The sequence below is a fragment of the Leuresthes tenuis genome, unplaced genomic scaffold, assembly GCF_036924035.1.
Source record: "Leuresthes tenuis unplaced genomic scaffold, fLeuTen1.0.hap1 SCAF_5, whole genome shotgun sequence".
Classification (NCBI taxonomy): Eukaryota; Metazoa; Chordata; class Actinopteri; order Atheriniformes; family Atherinopsidae; genus Leuresthes; species Leuresthes tenuis.
In genome coordinates this window covers 4140980-4158481 of record NW_027325359.1, presented here as the reverse complement: position 1 = coordinate 4158481, position 17502 = coordinate 4140980, and the positions used below count along the sequence as shown (strand labels likewise).

The 17502-nt window shown below is 38.5% G+C and overlaps 1 protein-coding gene across 3 annotated transcripts in view; it reads left to right on the top strand.

The window, feature by feature from the left end:
• brsk2a (BR serine/threonine kinase 2a) overlaps positions 1-17502 on the top strand; it is a 158316-nt gene that overhangs the window by 114948 nt on the left and 25866 nt on the right. For all 3 annotated transcript variants that reach the window (XM_072385516.1, XM_072385515.1, XM_072385517.1), the window contains exons 5-8: positions 7267-7383; positions 12868-12901; positions 12992-13060; positions 14507-14653. In XM_072385516.1, the coding sequence (XP_072241617.1) occupies positions 7267-7383; positions 12868-12901; positions 12992-13060; positions 14507-14653 (367 nt within the window). The remainder of the gene's footprint in view (positions 1-7266; positions 7384-12867; positions 12902-12991; positions 13061-14506; positions 14654-17502) is intronic.

The following is a 17502-nucleotide window of genomic DNA, read 5'->3' as shown; positions in this document are numbered from 1 at the left end:
CCTTGTGGCTTTTTATGGCTGATTTGTTGACATTCTTTGGGGAGTATTTCCTGATGACTGTCTGTCTGCCAGCCTGTAGAAGTCCTGTACTCATAGCCCATCATCACTGCAGCTCACAACTGCTAACAATCCGTAGAGGTAATCTAATTTCTTTCTTTGTACTTGTTTTTACATCGCTCCATTTTTTTTTCATTTGCATATATTCATTATTTCACAATGATATAATAATATTGATGCCAATGTTCATCTTTGCCTCTCTCTGTGGGGTTCACAGATAACTTGAGCAAATGTCTCCCGTGAATCCACCACTGAATCCTGTAGTCGTTATCTAAATCTCATACCCTCCCACCTCTATCCACAGTAAAGAGCCACACATAGCAAAACTGAAGTTAACCATAGATGATTTTATCTGACTTCGACAAGGCAATGTTCAATTATATAAAAACCACATATTTTGCTGTTTAATGAGAAGTAACGTGTTTGGACATCCAAGGTATCGGTCCAGAAGATATTTTCTTCTCCTGCTGTGCCAGTTAAAGTATTGGGGTCTTGTTGTAAAATGAGTGAAGTTGATGTTGATAAGTGGTGGAATGGAAAAATGAAACGGGGATAAGTAAAGTAGTTTGGAAGATGAAGCAGGTACAAGGAAACTGAAAGTAGGTTGGTTTATGGTGCTCGATTTAGGGAAACTGTGATGGGGATTGTAATGGGATGGTTTTAAGTGGTTTACAGTTAAGAACTGAATGGTGGGTAAAATTTGCCTCTAGCATGGCAAATAAAAAAAGAGCTGAAGAGAAGAAAAAAAACAGAATATTAAAGAAAAATATAATGACTCTGAAGGCCACAAAGGATAAACAAAAGAATGTTAAAGGAATAAGAAGTCATTTACAAATGATAACTAGATGATAAAGAGTTCCGATCTCTCTGATTTTGTTCAAAGGAAGGATAACTCTCTAAAGAGGAATTTAGCATTGCCATGGCACTGTGTGTTAAATACCTGCTGTGACTGTAGTAATTTTATATCTATGCCACTTGTTCACTCCAGTGCTTTTATGACAGCTTGTTTGTGCCTTTAAGGTCTGTTGCTCATCCCATCATCGCCAGACAAAATCTCTGGATTAAGGAAAAATGCTGGGTTATGCACACAGATTTGGAACAACAAAACTAACAGTTTGTTGTCACAGATCTATCTGTCATTGTAATTGCACTTTTTAGGTCCTGCATCACATGCTACAATGCGTTAATGCCACAGTGCTGCGCAAAAGGAATATATGGCAATGGCCCAGATGGCTCAAGGAACACTTGTACAATTAAGCACTGAAGAGGCAAATCTTGTAATCTCGTCATTTATCCCATTTACATTCAAAATATTCATTCAAAAGAGGTGACTAAAGCAGTATGAAGGCCATCTGTGTAAACAGGCATTAAGGACAGTTATGTTGCTATCCAACTGAACTTTTCATTATTGTTTCAGGAATATGAGATAAAAGATAATGTGAATTACCAAAACATACACCATACTAAAAGCACAGCACACTATGCTAATTTCTCCTTTGCTGCTCAGCAGAAATATAAAAAATGGCCCCCGAGGTTTGAAAATATCTGTCTCTGTGAGCTGTTCAGATTTGCTGTGTAAACTTAGGCCATTCTTAGGTCTCTCCTACTTGATTTTGACCGCTGAGGTCTGCCCTCTGTTTTTATTTGTATTCTACTAGCTAGAACAATGAAACCAGCTTTGCACAGAAATGCTCTGTTGTCAGCTGTGCTGAGGAGTATGCATCAACTCCAGCCTGCATAAACTTTATATACGAAGGTAGTGTTCCAGCAAGAATTGGCAAAAGTTTGTGTATGTACAGCAGCCAATTTTCATTGGTCTCAACTTGGGCCACTTCAACAACTTGCAAAGAAACTGTGCCACAAAGAGGGATCAGTTCCAACCCTCAGTGCCTGAATTATTATTTTTTTTAATGTATTAGTATCAATCTGGGCTATGCAGACACTCACAATTGAAAACTTAATTAAGTCCTCCAACTAAAAAGGCCATGACAGATTCAGTCCATACGGCTCGTAACTGCATCCTGTAAAGTACTGCCCTTACAGCAGATATCATTCTCAAGTCTCTCATTTTAGAAGCCACAAAGGGGTAGTTAGATGAAACTCCAGCTCAAGTCCCAATATATTTTCCGCTAAAAACATGACAACACTTTACTAAAACACATTACTTGGTATGGCTTAGAATACGATCATGGCTTGATCTAAGATGTATTGTTCATACAATGTGACCATCACTATCATGGACCCCATTTTGCAGGTTGCATTTGTTACATGTAAACACAACATGTTAAGACAAAATGTCACTTTCTGGTTACATTTTGAAAAAATACAGAATTTGGTTAGGCTTATGAAAACATTCATGATTAGGGCTACAAATCGTTCTTTTTACAACGCAGTGGCATTTGTATCCCTGACATGCAGTTCCTCTCACAATATTCCCTGATTGTAATTATTTTCCATATCTGCCTTCTTGAACAAATGCCGCATGGGCACGCTTTGAGGACAGCCTCTGAAGCTCTTATTATGAATTGCAATTGTATGAACTTTACAAATAAAGTCAATGCAAAAGTATAAGAATACCAACGCCAGTTAGAGTGATGCACTTGGTAAATTGTTGATGTAAAGCCAAACTGTAAATAAAGCTTTACTACATAAATCCATGTTGTCCTTACTGTTCTAGCTGATCTGCATAACACTTTGGTCTTGACCTCTAGAGCATGTCAAAAAATCCACACAATACTGTTAGGGATACATTTCATTATTAAGGTCAAATTTCAGAGTTTCCATTGAATATTTTCTATTTATGGTTTTGGCAATGTTTGGTGCTTGTATAGTTGACAATGCCGTGATATATGTGTACATATTCTACCTGAACTTAAACAACAAAGTGAAAAAAAAAGGTTTAAAAATAGATAGACTGTTTAGATTTCCCCACGTTTCAATATGTTATCCTTGTTAGATAGATTTGAAAACTGTAAATATATTAGTGAAAATAACTTGGATGGAAGCTAAAGTACTCAAGTATCTAATAGATTAATGTAAGGAATGCAAGCTATTACCAACAAATAATTATTTGCTTCTTGGGAAGAAAATGTATGGGATGCTTTCAAGTATATTTAGAATTCACTGGCTTTAAGCTTAAATATAACTTTATCTCCCCATTGCTTCTAGTACATAATTAACCCCATCACCTAAAGAACTAATGTGCTTAGCACATTCAAGTTAGCAGTCAGAACACTGTCCTGTTTTGCTTATGTGACAAAATGTTACCCTTAAGGTTTTTCTTAGTAAATGTGCTTGGTTACTCTAATTGGGTCAACAGAAGCCCAAAAAAGTTTTAGAGAAAAAAGGAAAGATAGAAAGAGGAGGATGACAAAGAGATGCGCTTGAGGCTAGCTTGCAATGATGGTTTAAAAACGCTCTCTTGGGACAACGATAATGATCCTGGCATAATTTTAGTAGTCCATGAAAATGTAGAAACAGGTGTGCTTTTTACCTGGCATTTTAATGCCATAAGATGCATTTCAGCCTTAGTATTAATGGCAATATTGAAACAAATTTTGTGTAAATTGTGTCATTATGGAAAAAGTATAGTTTCCTTATGAAACCGCTTATCACCATAATCATATCTGAGTAATTTTAGGAACATGATTCCTCAGTGTAAAAAGTCATTACAAGCTTCTGTAAAACAGGACATATTAGCAAAATATGTTCACTAGTAATTAAAGTGTAATTTCTAACATGCCCCTTGGGTATAAACCTTGCTTGAAGACACACATGCCCCCTCTGCATTACAGTGAACTGTGAGGACTGTGCTACAGCCCAAGACAGAACTGTGTTGCTCATATACTGTGTATGCTAACATGATGGATGGAAAAACTTAGCCTTAAGTATTAGTAACAGAGGGAAATGACTCCTAGTGGTTTGCATTCAAGCTTATTGGAGCTTTTAAATTTGTTCAACTGGTTAAACTGTATGCTCTCCTGCAAAACATATAAGACATTGCAGCTGCAAGGTCCATTGTGTTTGTGAGATTGCTGTCGTAAAAAGTGCAGGGTGATGTAAAGAGGCAGTTTAAAGTCCTATTACAGATACCAGGGTCTTGACCATCAATAAAACATCCAAATGCAGTTTTCCACTTGGTGCTGCCACTGGCTAAATGTGCTATTGCCTTTTTTTTTTGTGAATCACTCTTTTCAGTGTTGGCTCTTTATGTTGGGTATGATAGCCTTAAAATAACACAGTGTTCACACAGTATGCTATGTCTATGTCTTTTAAAACATGATAATGGTGTAGATTCAACTTTTGCATCTATTGGAGACAGCACAGACATAACTTATAGAACATAAGATTATGCTGAGGCATTGCTTCTCTTATTGTGGCCTGTTAGGATGAAGATTTTTTCTCAGCCATTGTGTTCAGTAGTGAAAATAGTTTTTGAGACTAACAAATTTAAAATGCTTATCACAATCAGCATTATTTTTAGTCAGTTTTGGTACAAATGTAAGCCCTTTAGTCTGTTTCTCGTGTCTATAAAGGTATAAATTGATGCTCTGTCCCTTTTAAACTCCTGTCACAAGTGATTTTGAATTTAGCCATATGAAGCATTTTGCCATTAGGCCCATATGATAAGGCATGTTGTATACTTTTATATCTGACACTGTCAACTACATGAAAAAAAAGGGAATCTTATGCACACATTTAACCCCAGAGATGGCTTCTTCAGACACTGTTTCACACTGAGCAGACCCTTGAGCAGATCAGTAAATGTTTCTTACTTCTTCATGCGCTTTGACAGCATTAGTTAAAACTCTCAAGCTACTGACACCACTGTCAAATGACGGTAGTGTGAATTGAAAGAAGTTGTAGCCTGGGGAGAACTCTTTTAGATGCTATCTATGTTTTATTTCAATTATAGCAAGGATCACAGAGACTGCCAGCATGATAACAAACCTGCTGACAGCTAATCCCTCAGGACAGGAAGACAGTTTTACAACAATTGATGCCATCTGAGGTTAAATGTCCATTGCGATGAAGAATTCTTCAAAGGCACATTCAGCTATTGTTCTTTTCCATCTTTAGGCTAAAGTAAAGATGAGAGTAAAGCACATGACACCATGACAGCCCTGTGCCTTGATAACCCCACTGCCCCACCCCACAATTAAAAAAAAAAAAAAGCACAAGAGGCAAAGGAAGTATAGCAGTGTGCAAAAGTTTGGGCACACATTGTCTAAAGTAACAGTCAGCAGCTGAAAGATGAATTAATTTTCAAAGTATGACCCTAGATAGTATGGCCCTAGATTGTATGACCATAGATTATTTATTTATTCATTTTTAATTCATTATTTTATTAATATATTTGACATGGAAACATTGGGAAGAAGTATAAAGCAAAAGTATAGGCACCCAACTAGATTTTAGCTCTCACACAATGATAATCAAAAGACCTATTTCAGCTTATTATCACCATGGGTACTTCCAGTTATCTTAAGGAATGGTCACATGATGCAATTTTTGTAAATTCTCTGACTCCACCTAAACCGTGTCTCAAAAATCAGCAGCCATGGGCTCCTCTGGTGCTGCAGAGAGCTCTGATACATCCTAAAGACAGCAATACCAAGCAGAGACCATCAGGGTTTGCCTATCACTGAAGAATTCATCATTTATATCTAAAGCAAAGGGCTCTAAATGACTGATCAAGGACCAAAACATTTTTTTAGATAATTGCTTCTATGAATTATTGAAAAAGGAAAATAAAAAGTCATATTCAAGTGCACATTATTTTCATTGGCAAATTCTGGGATAGTGGTACAATGCTCTACTGTCTAACAACACCTGTTTAAATCTAACTTCCATTCAAGAGTCATCAGGGGAACAGCTTTTTCTGCACCCTCACCACAACATACAGAATTAAAAGTGGGAATATGAACACCAACATAACATGATGCTCGTCATTACATTTTGAAAGCAAGTTTTATTGACTAATGAAGTTGAATCTAGAACTATGTAGTTGCAACAAGGAAGGTATGTTTGTAATATAATTCTTTTTTTTAAATGATGTGTAGTGTGGAGTTGGATTGACGATCCAGAGTGTGTTGAAGTTGAATTATTTATTGAAACAAACAATTTAATTTATCAAAAAGCTGACGATAAACAGAGGATGTCTTTTACGCGATCCTCATCGCACCACAAAATCCACAATAGACTACCTTAAGATGCACAAGTTTAAAAGTTGACCTGCTGACCTAAATGTCAGTAAAATCTTTGGATCGATCTAAACCCAGAAATAAAAGTCTCATAAAGATAATGGTAATAAATGTTAAATAGAGTGTTACAAAGCATGACCATGTAGGATTATGGAAAAAAAAGATTTTTCTTGAAGGATATTATTTACTCGCATAGCTATTTACATTAGATTTGGACTGAAATTGTGTATCCAAACATCTCCGTGCAATATGACAATATGAAGAACAGAAAGTAGTTGAGACAGCTGGGTAGATATCAGTACAAATGCATATGCATTCTGTGCTGTTTAAAGTACCCTCAGCTTGGGCAGACATTAAAAGTGCAGTATAGTATGATGTAATACAACCCTCAACCCTGGAGGAGATGTTAAATCTACAATAAATTGCCAACTGTACTCCTGTTTGAATACACACTCATCAAAATGAAGACTTCAACCTCCAACCTAGCAACAACATATGTGACATGAGAGAGCTATTCCTCTCAGTGGTCCCTTCTAAAGAGGAAGAGGATGTCCGCTGGATATTATCCCCCTCGCTGTGTTTAGTGATAATGAATGGCAGCTAATGAACACACTGCTGTGGCTGACTCCCCCTGACGCCCTTTTCTCAGCCAGTTTGCTGGTGACTGTCTGGGAGATGAGAGTAAGTGGATGAGGGGTGAAGAGCGAGGGAAACAGAAGGAGAAAAGGGCACAGCAGGGGGCTGTCACACCTTGTACTATCGCAGCACTGATGTGGGAGCTCCATAGTATCAGCATGGACAGATCAAAGAGAGGTGTTGCACAGAGAAGGACGATCAGTATCAGACTGGGATGTTGGGTTCTTCAAAGCTGTGTGCATGGATATGATAAATAATAGACCCTTCAGTAAACATTTAGTCTTTCCTCAGTCAGTTTTTTTTCTAACTTTAATATGAGCATTTTCCTCATTCAATGACTATATTCTGTTTCTTTTTCACTGTCTTTCAGCCACAGAGATCTAAAGCCAGAGAACTTGTTGTTAGATGAAAAGAACAACATCAGGATAGCAGACTTTGGAATGGCCTCTCTTCAGGTTGGAGACAGTCTGTTGGAAACCAGTTGTGGGTAAGCACTGTCAAAAATATTGAACTCTTTATTCGTGCATTGTCTTACTCGTAGCCTCTGCTGTTGAAATTCAGAAGATTCTAAGTTCTGAGGGTAGTAATATGTCATAGTTGGAGTGGAGGTTTAATAACAAGTTTGCATGACTGAAACAAAGATGTGAAGCAACGTGGAATGATGAGTGGAGCTATCACTCCACTGTTTTCAAAGCATCCGTATTGCTGCCTGGCTCTAAGCAGAAATGTAGAAATGTTCTCAATCTGCCTCTGTTTCACTAAGGGCTTATGATCAGGCATTCACACACACACAAGGTCTGTTGATCCTATGACTATAATGAATTTGCTTGCAGAAAAAGTCACTTTCAGAGTGGCATGGCTGCAATTAAAAGAGGCCTGCAGTCCCTATATTTTATTGTTTGAGTGTTTTTTTTTCACCCTAAGGTATAATGAGCAGTATGGAAGGCCACAGATGATCACGGTTTACTTTTAGATTCATAAATCCATCCAGAACAAAGATGAACTGAAACACTGCATTGCTTCACAGTTTCTTCTAAACTAACTGAAACACCTCATTACTGCGCAGTTTCTTCTAAGATTACTTTCATTTCACTCTTCCGTGACATTACAAACTTTATTTGTATAAAACTCCCAATCTGCTGTCGGGTTATTGTCAGGCAAAGAAGTGAAATCAAAGAGTTCAGCTTGGTCAGTTTTGTGTGGTTGTGTTAGTGTCAAATTAGAATGCATAATGTGTAGAACACAGTCAGTATTTTCATTGAGATGCCTCTCTTTTAGAACTAAATCAACACAGGACAGGCAAGGGTTAGTTTATCCCACAACCTTTAAAACCTTTAGTCCTCTCTTTGGTTGGTTCTCTCTGTCTGTCTCTGAAACCATACTTTCATGTGTATTTGCACTCATGTGTTTATGCAGACACATGCATTCGGTTGGAACTGTTGCATAATTTTTTCAGCTGTAGCTGTAATGTCTAAGCTCTCATGACTCATTGGTAGAGATCAAGCCAACTGTATGTGTATTACAGCTGTAAGTACTATGCAAATCAGATGTACAAAACTGAGTCATTTTTCAGGCTGAATTGTTTCCATTCTCAGAAAAAGCCATATGTATTAGCTCTCACTCAGCAGTATCCTGTGAACCCACTCTATCTATATTTGAAAGCATTCTGCTGTCACTCTGAGTAACTCTTTTACCCACTCCAGGTGCAGTACATCTGCTCAGTTCCCCTGTGTACATTTACAAAGTGCTAAAGGTACTTGTGGCCGTTGGTAACATAGAACTGTTACACAGAGACGCAGACATATATATCAAAAGAGGCTCTGTTTTTTCCACACTCTCAGCTCCATCGTCATTCTGTTTGCAAGCATGCCTCAGAAATGTGTACGCACTGTGTGTATGTGTCTGTCTACTGGTGCCTAATACATGTGACACGCACTGTAATTGTGGTTATTGATTATTCATGCTCCTTTGACTGTCCCATCTCTAAGTGCAGATATGACACTTTTTAATTAAACGCATTTATCTGGGTCCCCTCTCACTATGCAGCAGTCTGACACAAATGTATTCCATTTGCTTTGGGTAATGGAGCTGTGTGGAGATGGGACTTGCCTCAGGTAGAGAAGGGGGAAGCCTCAGAGAGCATTCAGCACTCGCATACATGCCGCAGCCAGATGTATAGATGAGGAGAGCCACTGACAAGGACATTCAAACATGAACCCCAGACAACCTCTTTCTATATTGAAACAAGCTCGGCTGTGTGTTCATCCATGCTTGTTGTTAATTTATTCTAGTTAATTTGTACTGATTGATTAAGGTAAATTATCTTGTATACAGTGACAAATGGTACGCATTTAGTTTAAAAAGAAACATTTTAATGAAGAGGAGGCGCAGATTTTACTCAATATCTCCAAGTATATTACTGTTGCTTCCTTCACTGCTTTTAAGCTGATTCACACCCTTTAAAATCATGGTACAGCATACTGTTCTAAAGACTCCATTCTAGGTAGGATCTGTAATATTATGGTAAACACAGGAATACTTATGGTAAAGAGATGTTGCTGCAGTTTTGACAATCTGACACTAATGTGCTCCTCAGTTTAAAGAGCCCATATCATGCAAATTTACAGTTTTGTAAAGAGGTTAAATAAATGTGATCATATAAAAAGAAAAAGATATATTGTTTACATTGTCTATATTGCTTTATTACATCTTGTCAACTTCTATTTGAAAAACTCTGTTTTAGGCTTGTGTCTGTTTAAAGTCCCCACTCCTGAAAGGACCAGTCTTGGCTGTTAAGCCAGTTTGATTGGTTGTTAATACAGAGTGAACCCTATTGTGTCTTCCTTGTTGAAAATATGCAGCCATCTCAGGAGGGATTTTGGTTTGCATGGCCATACCAAATTGACACCACAACTTAAAGATCATATCTTTAAACTTTCAAAAATACATTCAGAGCTTGGCACAATAATGGGATCACTCGTGTGAAAGAGCTGTGCAACAATGCTGTCTTCGCATCCTTTGCAGAACTGTCATCTAAATACCACTTGCCAAACCAACACCATCTTCCTTTCTTCCAGGTTAGAGAAATTGTAAAGAAACAATTTCCTTACTGTCAAAATAGTACCTTCAAAGCTGTAACTGATACCGTTTTAACTTTGGACCCCAAACAGAAGAAATCAATCTCTATGTAATATAACTGTGTACTATGTACCGAAACAGAGACAGCATGGGAATGAGACAGGTACCTAAAACTGATGGATCAGCAACGGAGAAAGACCTTAGATTTGGTTAGTTCTTCTTCCATGTGTCCATCACAGCCTAATACAATATATAGTCTTCCACATAGTCCACTACAAAAATGCTAAATTTGCCAGAAGGTATCTCATAGTTAGTGATGCCTGCAACAGATGCAAAAAATTACATGCCAGTCATATTTATTTGTTTTGGTCTTGTCTGCGCTTTATACATGTGGGGATGCGGGGTTGAACCATTGCTGTAGAGGTGACCATGCTTTCCATCACACCACCCTTCAGCCCTAGGAAAGACCCAGAAAGCTAAATATGCACATTTTAAGGCATCTTATCACAATATAGTTGGTTAAGTCGCTAACAATTATTTTTTCTAAGTATGGCTGTGGCCATATGTTAATATGGCCTTAAAGTTTCTAAGGCTAGTGCATAGTTCTCTAAATCTTTGTAGTCTGAGTCAGTTATTTATAAAGCTTGTTAAGACACAGACCAAAAGTAAAGACTTTATGAGCATAATTAAGAAATCATCAGCACCTCAAGCTTAGATCACTGGGAGACTGGAGTATTCATTACATATGCTTTAACTAGAAAAAGCGAAAACAGTACTGCAGGTCCTGTTGAAAAGGGTTAACAAATGATGTTTGGCAGAAACATCTCATAGTAAATGAATGGATAAAGTCATATTTACAGAGGAATCTAGATTCAATATTTCTGTCAGTTAGACAAGTGTGTGTATATGTATACAGACAAGTGAGAGAATGATGCCACGGTGTGTCAAACCCACAGCAAAATAGTGGGAGCATGTTTTTTTCTCCAGTCACAACTCAAAGCTTTGCAAGATCAAAAAGACCTAGAAGTGACTATTGTCATGGACATTCCTCCACAGTCACCTGACAACTGGACCTGTGAAATCTGGCATTTGAAAAGTGAGAAACCTAAACACTCCAGACATGGCAAGAAGCCATTTGGAATAGTGTCAGATCCTGCGGGGTATATAGGTCATAAGGTTTGAGCAAACTTGTGAAGTCCATTCAGGGCAAATGCTGCTACCATTACAGCAAAAGAAGAGGAAAACAAATATTGAGAAATATTAGAATTAGTGGGATTTTTTTCCACACAAATTGTTATATTATTATCATTTTTAAAAGTCTGTATTAGTATTAGTTGTCTATCTAGTTTCTTTTCCAATCCTTTTCACACATAGGCGTCTCAGAAGAGACTCTTGAGACAAGAGTCATGTCCAGACTTTTTCTGCAGTTGCTGTTACACGAGTAATTCACAGCAGGAGGTGTTCAGCTCGAGCTGGGCTTTCACTGCTGGAAATGTGAAGGATGGGTTAAAGTACGTTTTTCTAGAGCTTCCAGGATGCAGGATTGCTGGTTTTGTGTACTGCATGTGGAAGATGGAACCTCTCACTGACTGATTTTTAAATTTTTGCAAATTTAATTATAACATGTATATGAACATATCCAAAACATTAAATGGGGGTGGAAAGTAACATATATATATCAGAAGAACAGAGTATGAAGCTGCAACTTTTTCCAGCATGCACATTTGCTAACTCACAGTAAATGCTTTGGAAAATTTGCTGCTACTTTGTATGTTGTCTTACCCTCTGACGTCTGGAGCAAATGCTGCAAAACACTTTCATAAATTTGAGAAAGTTACCCGTTTTCCGGTCTGCACCTTGACCAACCTCAAGCCTTTGCAAATAATGACTTTATGTTTATGCAGATGCCAGCTGATGCTTGTAGTTGAGGTGCTCATGAGACATAACTAGTGCAAATGTCATTCTATTTTTTATGTTTGTTTGTTTCCATTCCTCACCCATCTGCATAATGCACTATGACACGTGCAATCAGGAAGGACATATTTGCATAGGCTTGCATTTCAACTTTCCTCATTGACATGGTGGAACTGTTATTATGAGCCAGTATTTTGACAGCTTGAGGAGATGGGGTGTCAAGGCCAGTATTCATGAGTACACAACCAAACAGGTGAGCTAATGGGTGCTGTGTTTAAAGACGAGATAGTCTCTCATTAAAGTCAGATATCCTGGTATTAAGCTGAGTGAGAGAAAGAGGCACAAGACACAGCTCATTGTCCTTGGAAGTTTAGGGAGAAAAGTGAATTACTATGAAAGGCCATATAAAAGGCTGCTTAATCTAGTTTATTATAGAGCAATGTATAGCTCTCATTTTTACCCAAGAAAATTGATTTGGAAATATGAGAATTTTAAAGTATGGCAACAGTTTTGTGTATGGAAAGACTCCTCTGCTGCACTCCTCCATAGCCACTGTCTTATGGAGCAGCTTTTGCGAGAAAGCTCCATAAATCTTCATATTATATTGATGTGTCAATCTAGTCACTGGCTTTACTGTCAGTCCATCCAGGGGCTGTAAAGATTAGTGGGTCTGTTCGCTGTCTGGTGTGAGAAGATGCCCTTGACTGAGCAAGCAGGAGGACATCCAAACACCCTCAGGATGTCTTAACTTCCCAAGAAAACCTTGATCTATGTCCAGTGGATGCATTTACTATCTGCTTTTGTTTTAGATAGCATTTTATGCTTATTTAATGTTTGCTGTGTAATCACTGTATAGCAGACTGTTTTTGCAGTACAGCTGCACAAATAGAGAAGTTTTTAAATGACCTACATTTTTCTGGGGTCTTTTTTTTCCCTCCATATGTATTCACTTTTATTACTTTACTCTTTTCTTTAACAGATCTCCACACTATGCTTGTCCAGAAGTCATCAGAGTAAGTCATTTTCTTTATTTTATCAATTTATTTTTGTAAATAATCTTGTTTTTTATAACGCTATCCCCACACAAACTCTGTTGCCTTCAGGGAGAGAAGTATGATGGAAGGAAAGCAGACGTGTGGAGCTGTGGGGTCATTCTTTTTGCTCTTTTGGTGGTGAGTGTCAGCTTGTTCTTTACTGACTGATAGCGATTAGACTGACATACAGTTTAAAGTTCTCTAGAGTAAATGTGGCATAGTACGATTCTAACAGGAAGTGTGTTTTTCCCATCACATCTAAATGTGTATATCCAGCCTTATTTGACTGGATAAAAAGTGAATCTTGAGGAAGAAGGTATGTCTTTGCAAAACAGGTATAGAATTATGTTTGTCCTTAGTGGGATTAGAGAATGGTGTGAAGTTACTATGAAGCCTCAAATTTAAACTCCGTTGTCAGGAAGTCCAATTTTGGGTTTTACCCAAAAAATGTTTCAAAGACCCCTAAAGCAGGTTGTTCTTGCGCAACTTTGGATTAGAGAATAGAAGAATCTTTTTATTCATTCTGTATCCACACAGAAAGCTGTATCCATAATAAGGTCTATTCTCTAGCTACATTATGTCTGTTGTTCCCCAGCCGTGCAGCCCTGAAGCTTTGTTTCATCAACAGCTGTATTGGAGTTCCTACACACTCCTGCTTCATGAATAATTCAGACAGCAAAGCTGAAAGAAGAGAGCCCAAAATAAATATCAACGCTGACATGGCAACTTTTTGCCACAGGCCCTGTGTATTTGTCATCTTTTTACCTCTTTCTCCCTCCCTCACTCTCTCCATCTCATACGCATGTGCTTGCTTGTTTTGTGGACCTCTTTGTACTCAAATGTTGCGTTAACCTGACGTTGTTTACCATTTTCTGATCATGAACATTCTTTCACTCCACAAAAAAAGTTTCTTTGCCTGGAGATACAGTGCTATTTCTCCCGTTTTATTCTGCTGTCTGGCTCCGAGATAGCCATTTGTCTGATTGCGAGGGACACACATACTCCCCAGCAGCTAGGCTGCGCTCAGATCATCTGTTACACAAGTCTACCCTCTTCTTTCTACCTCTTCATTCCTCAGCCAATCTTTCTGTCTTTTTCCCCCTTTTCCTCCCCTCCATCTTCTCTTGTGGTGAAGGTTGCCATTCATCACACAGTCACATCTGTGGAGTGTCAGCACTCTCTGATAAATGACTGTGATGAGAGAATGCGAAATGAAAGACGTAAATGAGAAATCTGGGTAATTATTAGAAAAGCCCTGTTTTCAGCTCACCGCTGTTTAATATTTATTTTGCGTCACACTTGACAGCAGAATGCTCTAATTGGAGAGTTGAACAGGCTGAGAAAGCGATCGCATTCTTGAAGATGTGCAGCATTAAAACTAAAGTTGGTGTTTTGTTTCTTCTGGCGAGGCTCATTATTCATTCATAATCTTATTTTACCTCCTTTATGCTCGCATGAAGAGTTTTTTTTTCAGATAAAATGCTTCTGTTAGTATAAGTGCAAACTGTCTTCTCTACTTTTTCTTCTCCATTTGCCATTCTAGTATCTTTTTCTCTTATCTGACCCCTTCTTCTGTGGTTCCAGGGTGCCCTGCCATTTGATGATGACAACCTAAGGAATCTTTTGGAAAAAGTGAAATTAGGAGTGTTTCATATGCCTCACTTCATCCCTCCAGACTGTCAGAACCTTCTCCGTGGCATGATTGAAGTGGATGCCTCCAAAAGACTAACGGTCAGTTCACTTAAGAGACTGGATGGTAACACAACATTATGATTTCACTTCTATCTGTTTGTGCCTGTTTGTTATGGTTTTAGTTTGGCTCATTCATTTCGATGCACATGGCACAGGAAACATTGAAATAAATGGTTTTTAACTATGTGCTTCCAGTGTGTGCAAGGTTGCCTCATGACAATGTAACAGACCTTTTTCATACCAGATATTTGAACTTGTCACAGTGTGAAAAGTGCAGCTGTTATGGAGAATATGAAGATATGTCACGACATGTTGAATGCTAAGATAGGAGTGCTATCCCGTAAGGACTGCTCTCGTTACCACAGTCTGATGTTTGCCATTGTAGCCTGTTTATGTGAGTTTTTTCTGATTGCACCAAAGTCCAACAATCTCTGCCAATGAAGAACCCCCCCAGAGCAAGTGGGAATACAAAATGTCTCGAAACATGCCAAAGCTTTATGTCAACTTCAAATTCTTTATAGTTCGCTTTTGTTTGTTTTTCCAGCATTTTATGAAAAATCTTCCCAAATGGATGGAGGCTGCCACAGCAGTAGACACCAGCTCGACATTTACTGAGACTTAACTTTGTTATTTGCTATAAATTGTGCAAAAACACATATTGGCAGATGTTACAAATATAATATCTGCCTCACACACGTGTTGACACATAAGTATGCATAGTGCGCTAAATCTATGAAAGTACTCTGTGTCACAGCCCCAACTGTGTGAGAGAGTACCCATCGCCTGAATGTCTGTGCAAAAGTGTTGGACCTCTCAACCACTACCCAATTCTATCAAGAAGGGGAACAGATCAACCTCATTTTCTTTCTGCACTGAGACAACAAGACCATATACAGTGAGATTCTTATCAACAATTAGAGCAGGAATAGGGGCTCATTGAACAGTTAGTTGGCCCCACAATCCTGGTGTAACCATCATTTAGTCAGAGTGAGATAACATAATCAGACAGGGGCGGCTGTAGCTCAGGAGGAAGAGCAGTCGCACACCAATCGGAAGGTCGGTGGTTCGACTCTGGCTTCCCCAGGATACATGTCGAAGCGTCCTTGGGCAAGACACTGAACCCCACGTTGCTCCCCCAGTGTATCATTGGGGGTATGAATCTGTGTGAATGCTTAGAAAGCACGTAGTTATCCCCTAAGACGTGCTGTATGTGTGTGAGTGGGGTGAATGCGGCATGTAGTGAAGCGCTTTGAGTGGTCAGCTAGACTAGAAAAGCGCTATACAAGTACAAGTCCATTTACCATTTACCAAATAAGATGTTTTTCCCAAGTAGCACGCATAGATGCCTTATACCAAATATTAATATGGTTTATCTTTATTATGTTAACAGCATCCTCACATTCCTTTTATTGCCTAAACATTTATTGTCTTAGAATGTTATCTGCACTGAAATGTTACTTGCCATAATCTCCAGCCAGCAGTGCTTTCTAATTATGTTGTAGATGGAGCTAATTATATTTTGATACAATTTGAAAAACATTTTAGGAAAATCCACACTCATCTAATCTATGTTAAGAGGATGATCATCATTTTTCTAATTCAGAGCAGGAGAGGTAAAACTCTAAGGATAGATGGCAGAGATGCAGACACACTTGAACTAAAATGTCTATGAGCTCAGCACAGCAAAGCCAGCCATTGTATATTGTTTTGTTTTTCTTTCTTCCTTCATTAAGTTTGAAATATTTGTGTTATTGCCAGTTCTGTTTGAATTCATCCTTAGGTCCATTGGGTGACTTCAGGACAGAACTGCTTCTTGTGTACACTCCCTCTCCTGCCTTATTGTTTACTCATCACAGTCCCGGTCCCTTTACACAACAACTGATCACCTTGGCAAAGAGGCTAGAGGAGGAAGTGAGAACATATATGAAGGGAGTCAGGATGAGAGAGATAGATGAACAAAGGGAAATGTAAATTGATTAAAATGGCCAGAGATCTGAAGTAGTAGATATATGGCGTTGCCCTTTATTCTTGCTCTCCCTTTCGCATTCAGAGAATGAAAGCACACAATATCCCAACAGTCACAAGTTACTGTAGTTGCGCACACGAAAAAGACCACCCAAGATTTTCACAGATGTACTGCACCCACTCTCCCTCTCTGGGCTCTCGAGGTATCTCTAATAGTCAGTCCAACTGTTCTCACATACTTGCCTTTAAGTAGATGTGGCGACACCACAGCTGATGAATGTTGCTGCTTCATTTCTCCATGCCTTAGCTTATCTTTCGCAACACAACGTCACAATGAGTAACATTAAAACAACAGAAATCTGAGAGACACCAATGCAAATATTCAAAAGAAAATTAAATTAAAAAAAAAAAGATTAGAAAGCTACAAAGAAAATGATATTCATATGAAAGACTCGTTGTAACCTTAAGGTACAGTACTTTAGATAAGCATCATGTGCTAGAAAGATCACACCTTTTTATTATGCTGTGTGCGCACGACACGCTTTATTCTTCTGTTCTTTCCACCTGACGAGGGCAGGTCACCCTGAGATCCCCAGATATGCCCACCAGGCACCAGCAATGTCCTCGGTAAGGGTTACACATAGACCAAGCTGCTGGGAGAGAATATGCTACCTGTCTGCTTCCCTCTTTTGCATCAGGACTCCAAACAGACCTCTGGGGATGTGTTGTAACCTCGCAGAATGTCAAATAGCAACTTAGTTTGAGCATTCTTGCAGTTTAGTGATGACCGCCCAGTCAAGGGCAGGAATGAAAACACAAGAGAACTTGACATTATTTGTCTTTGCTTTGTATTATTTTTCACAATAACGTTAACAATTGTTTGGTGCATTTAAAGGATCAAATTAAGACGTTAACTGTTGGCT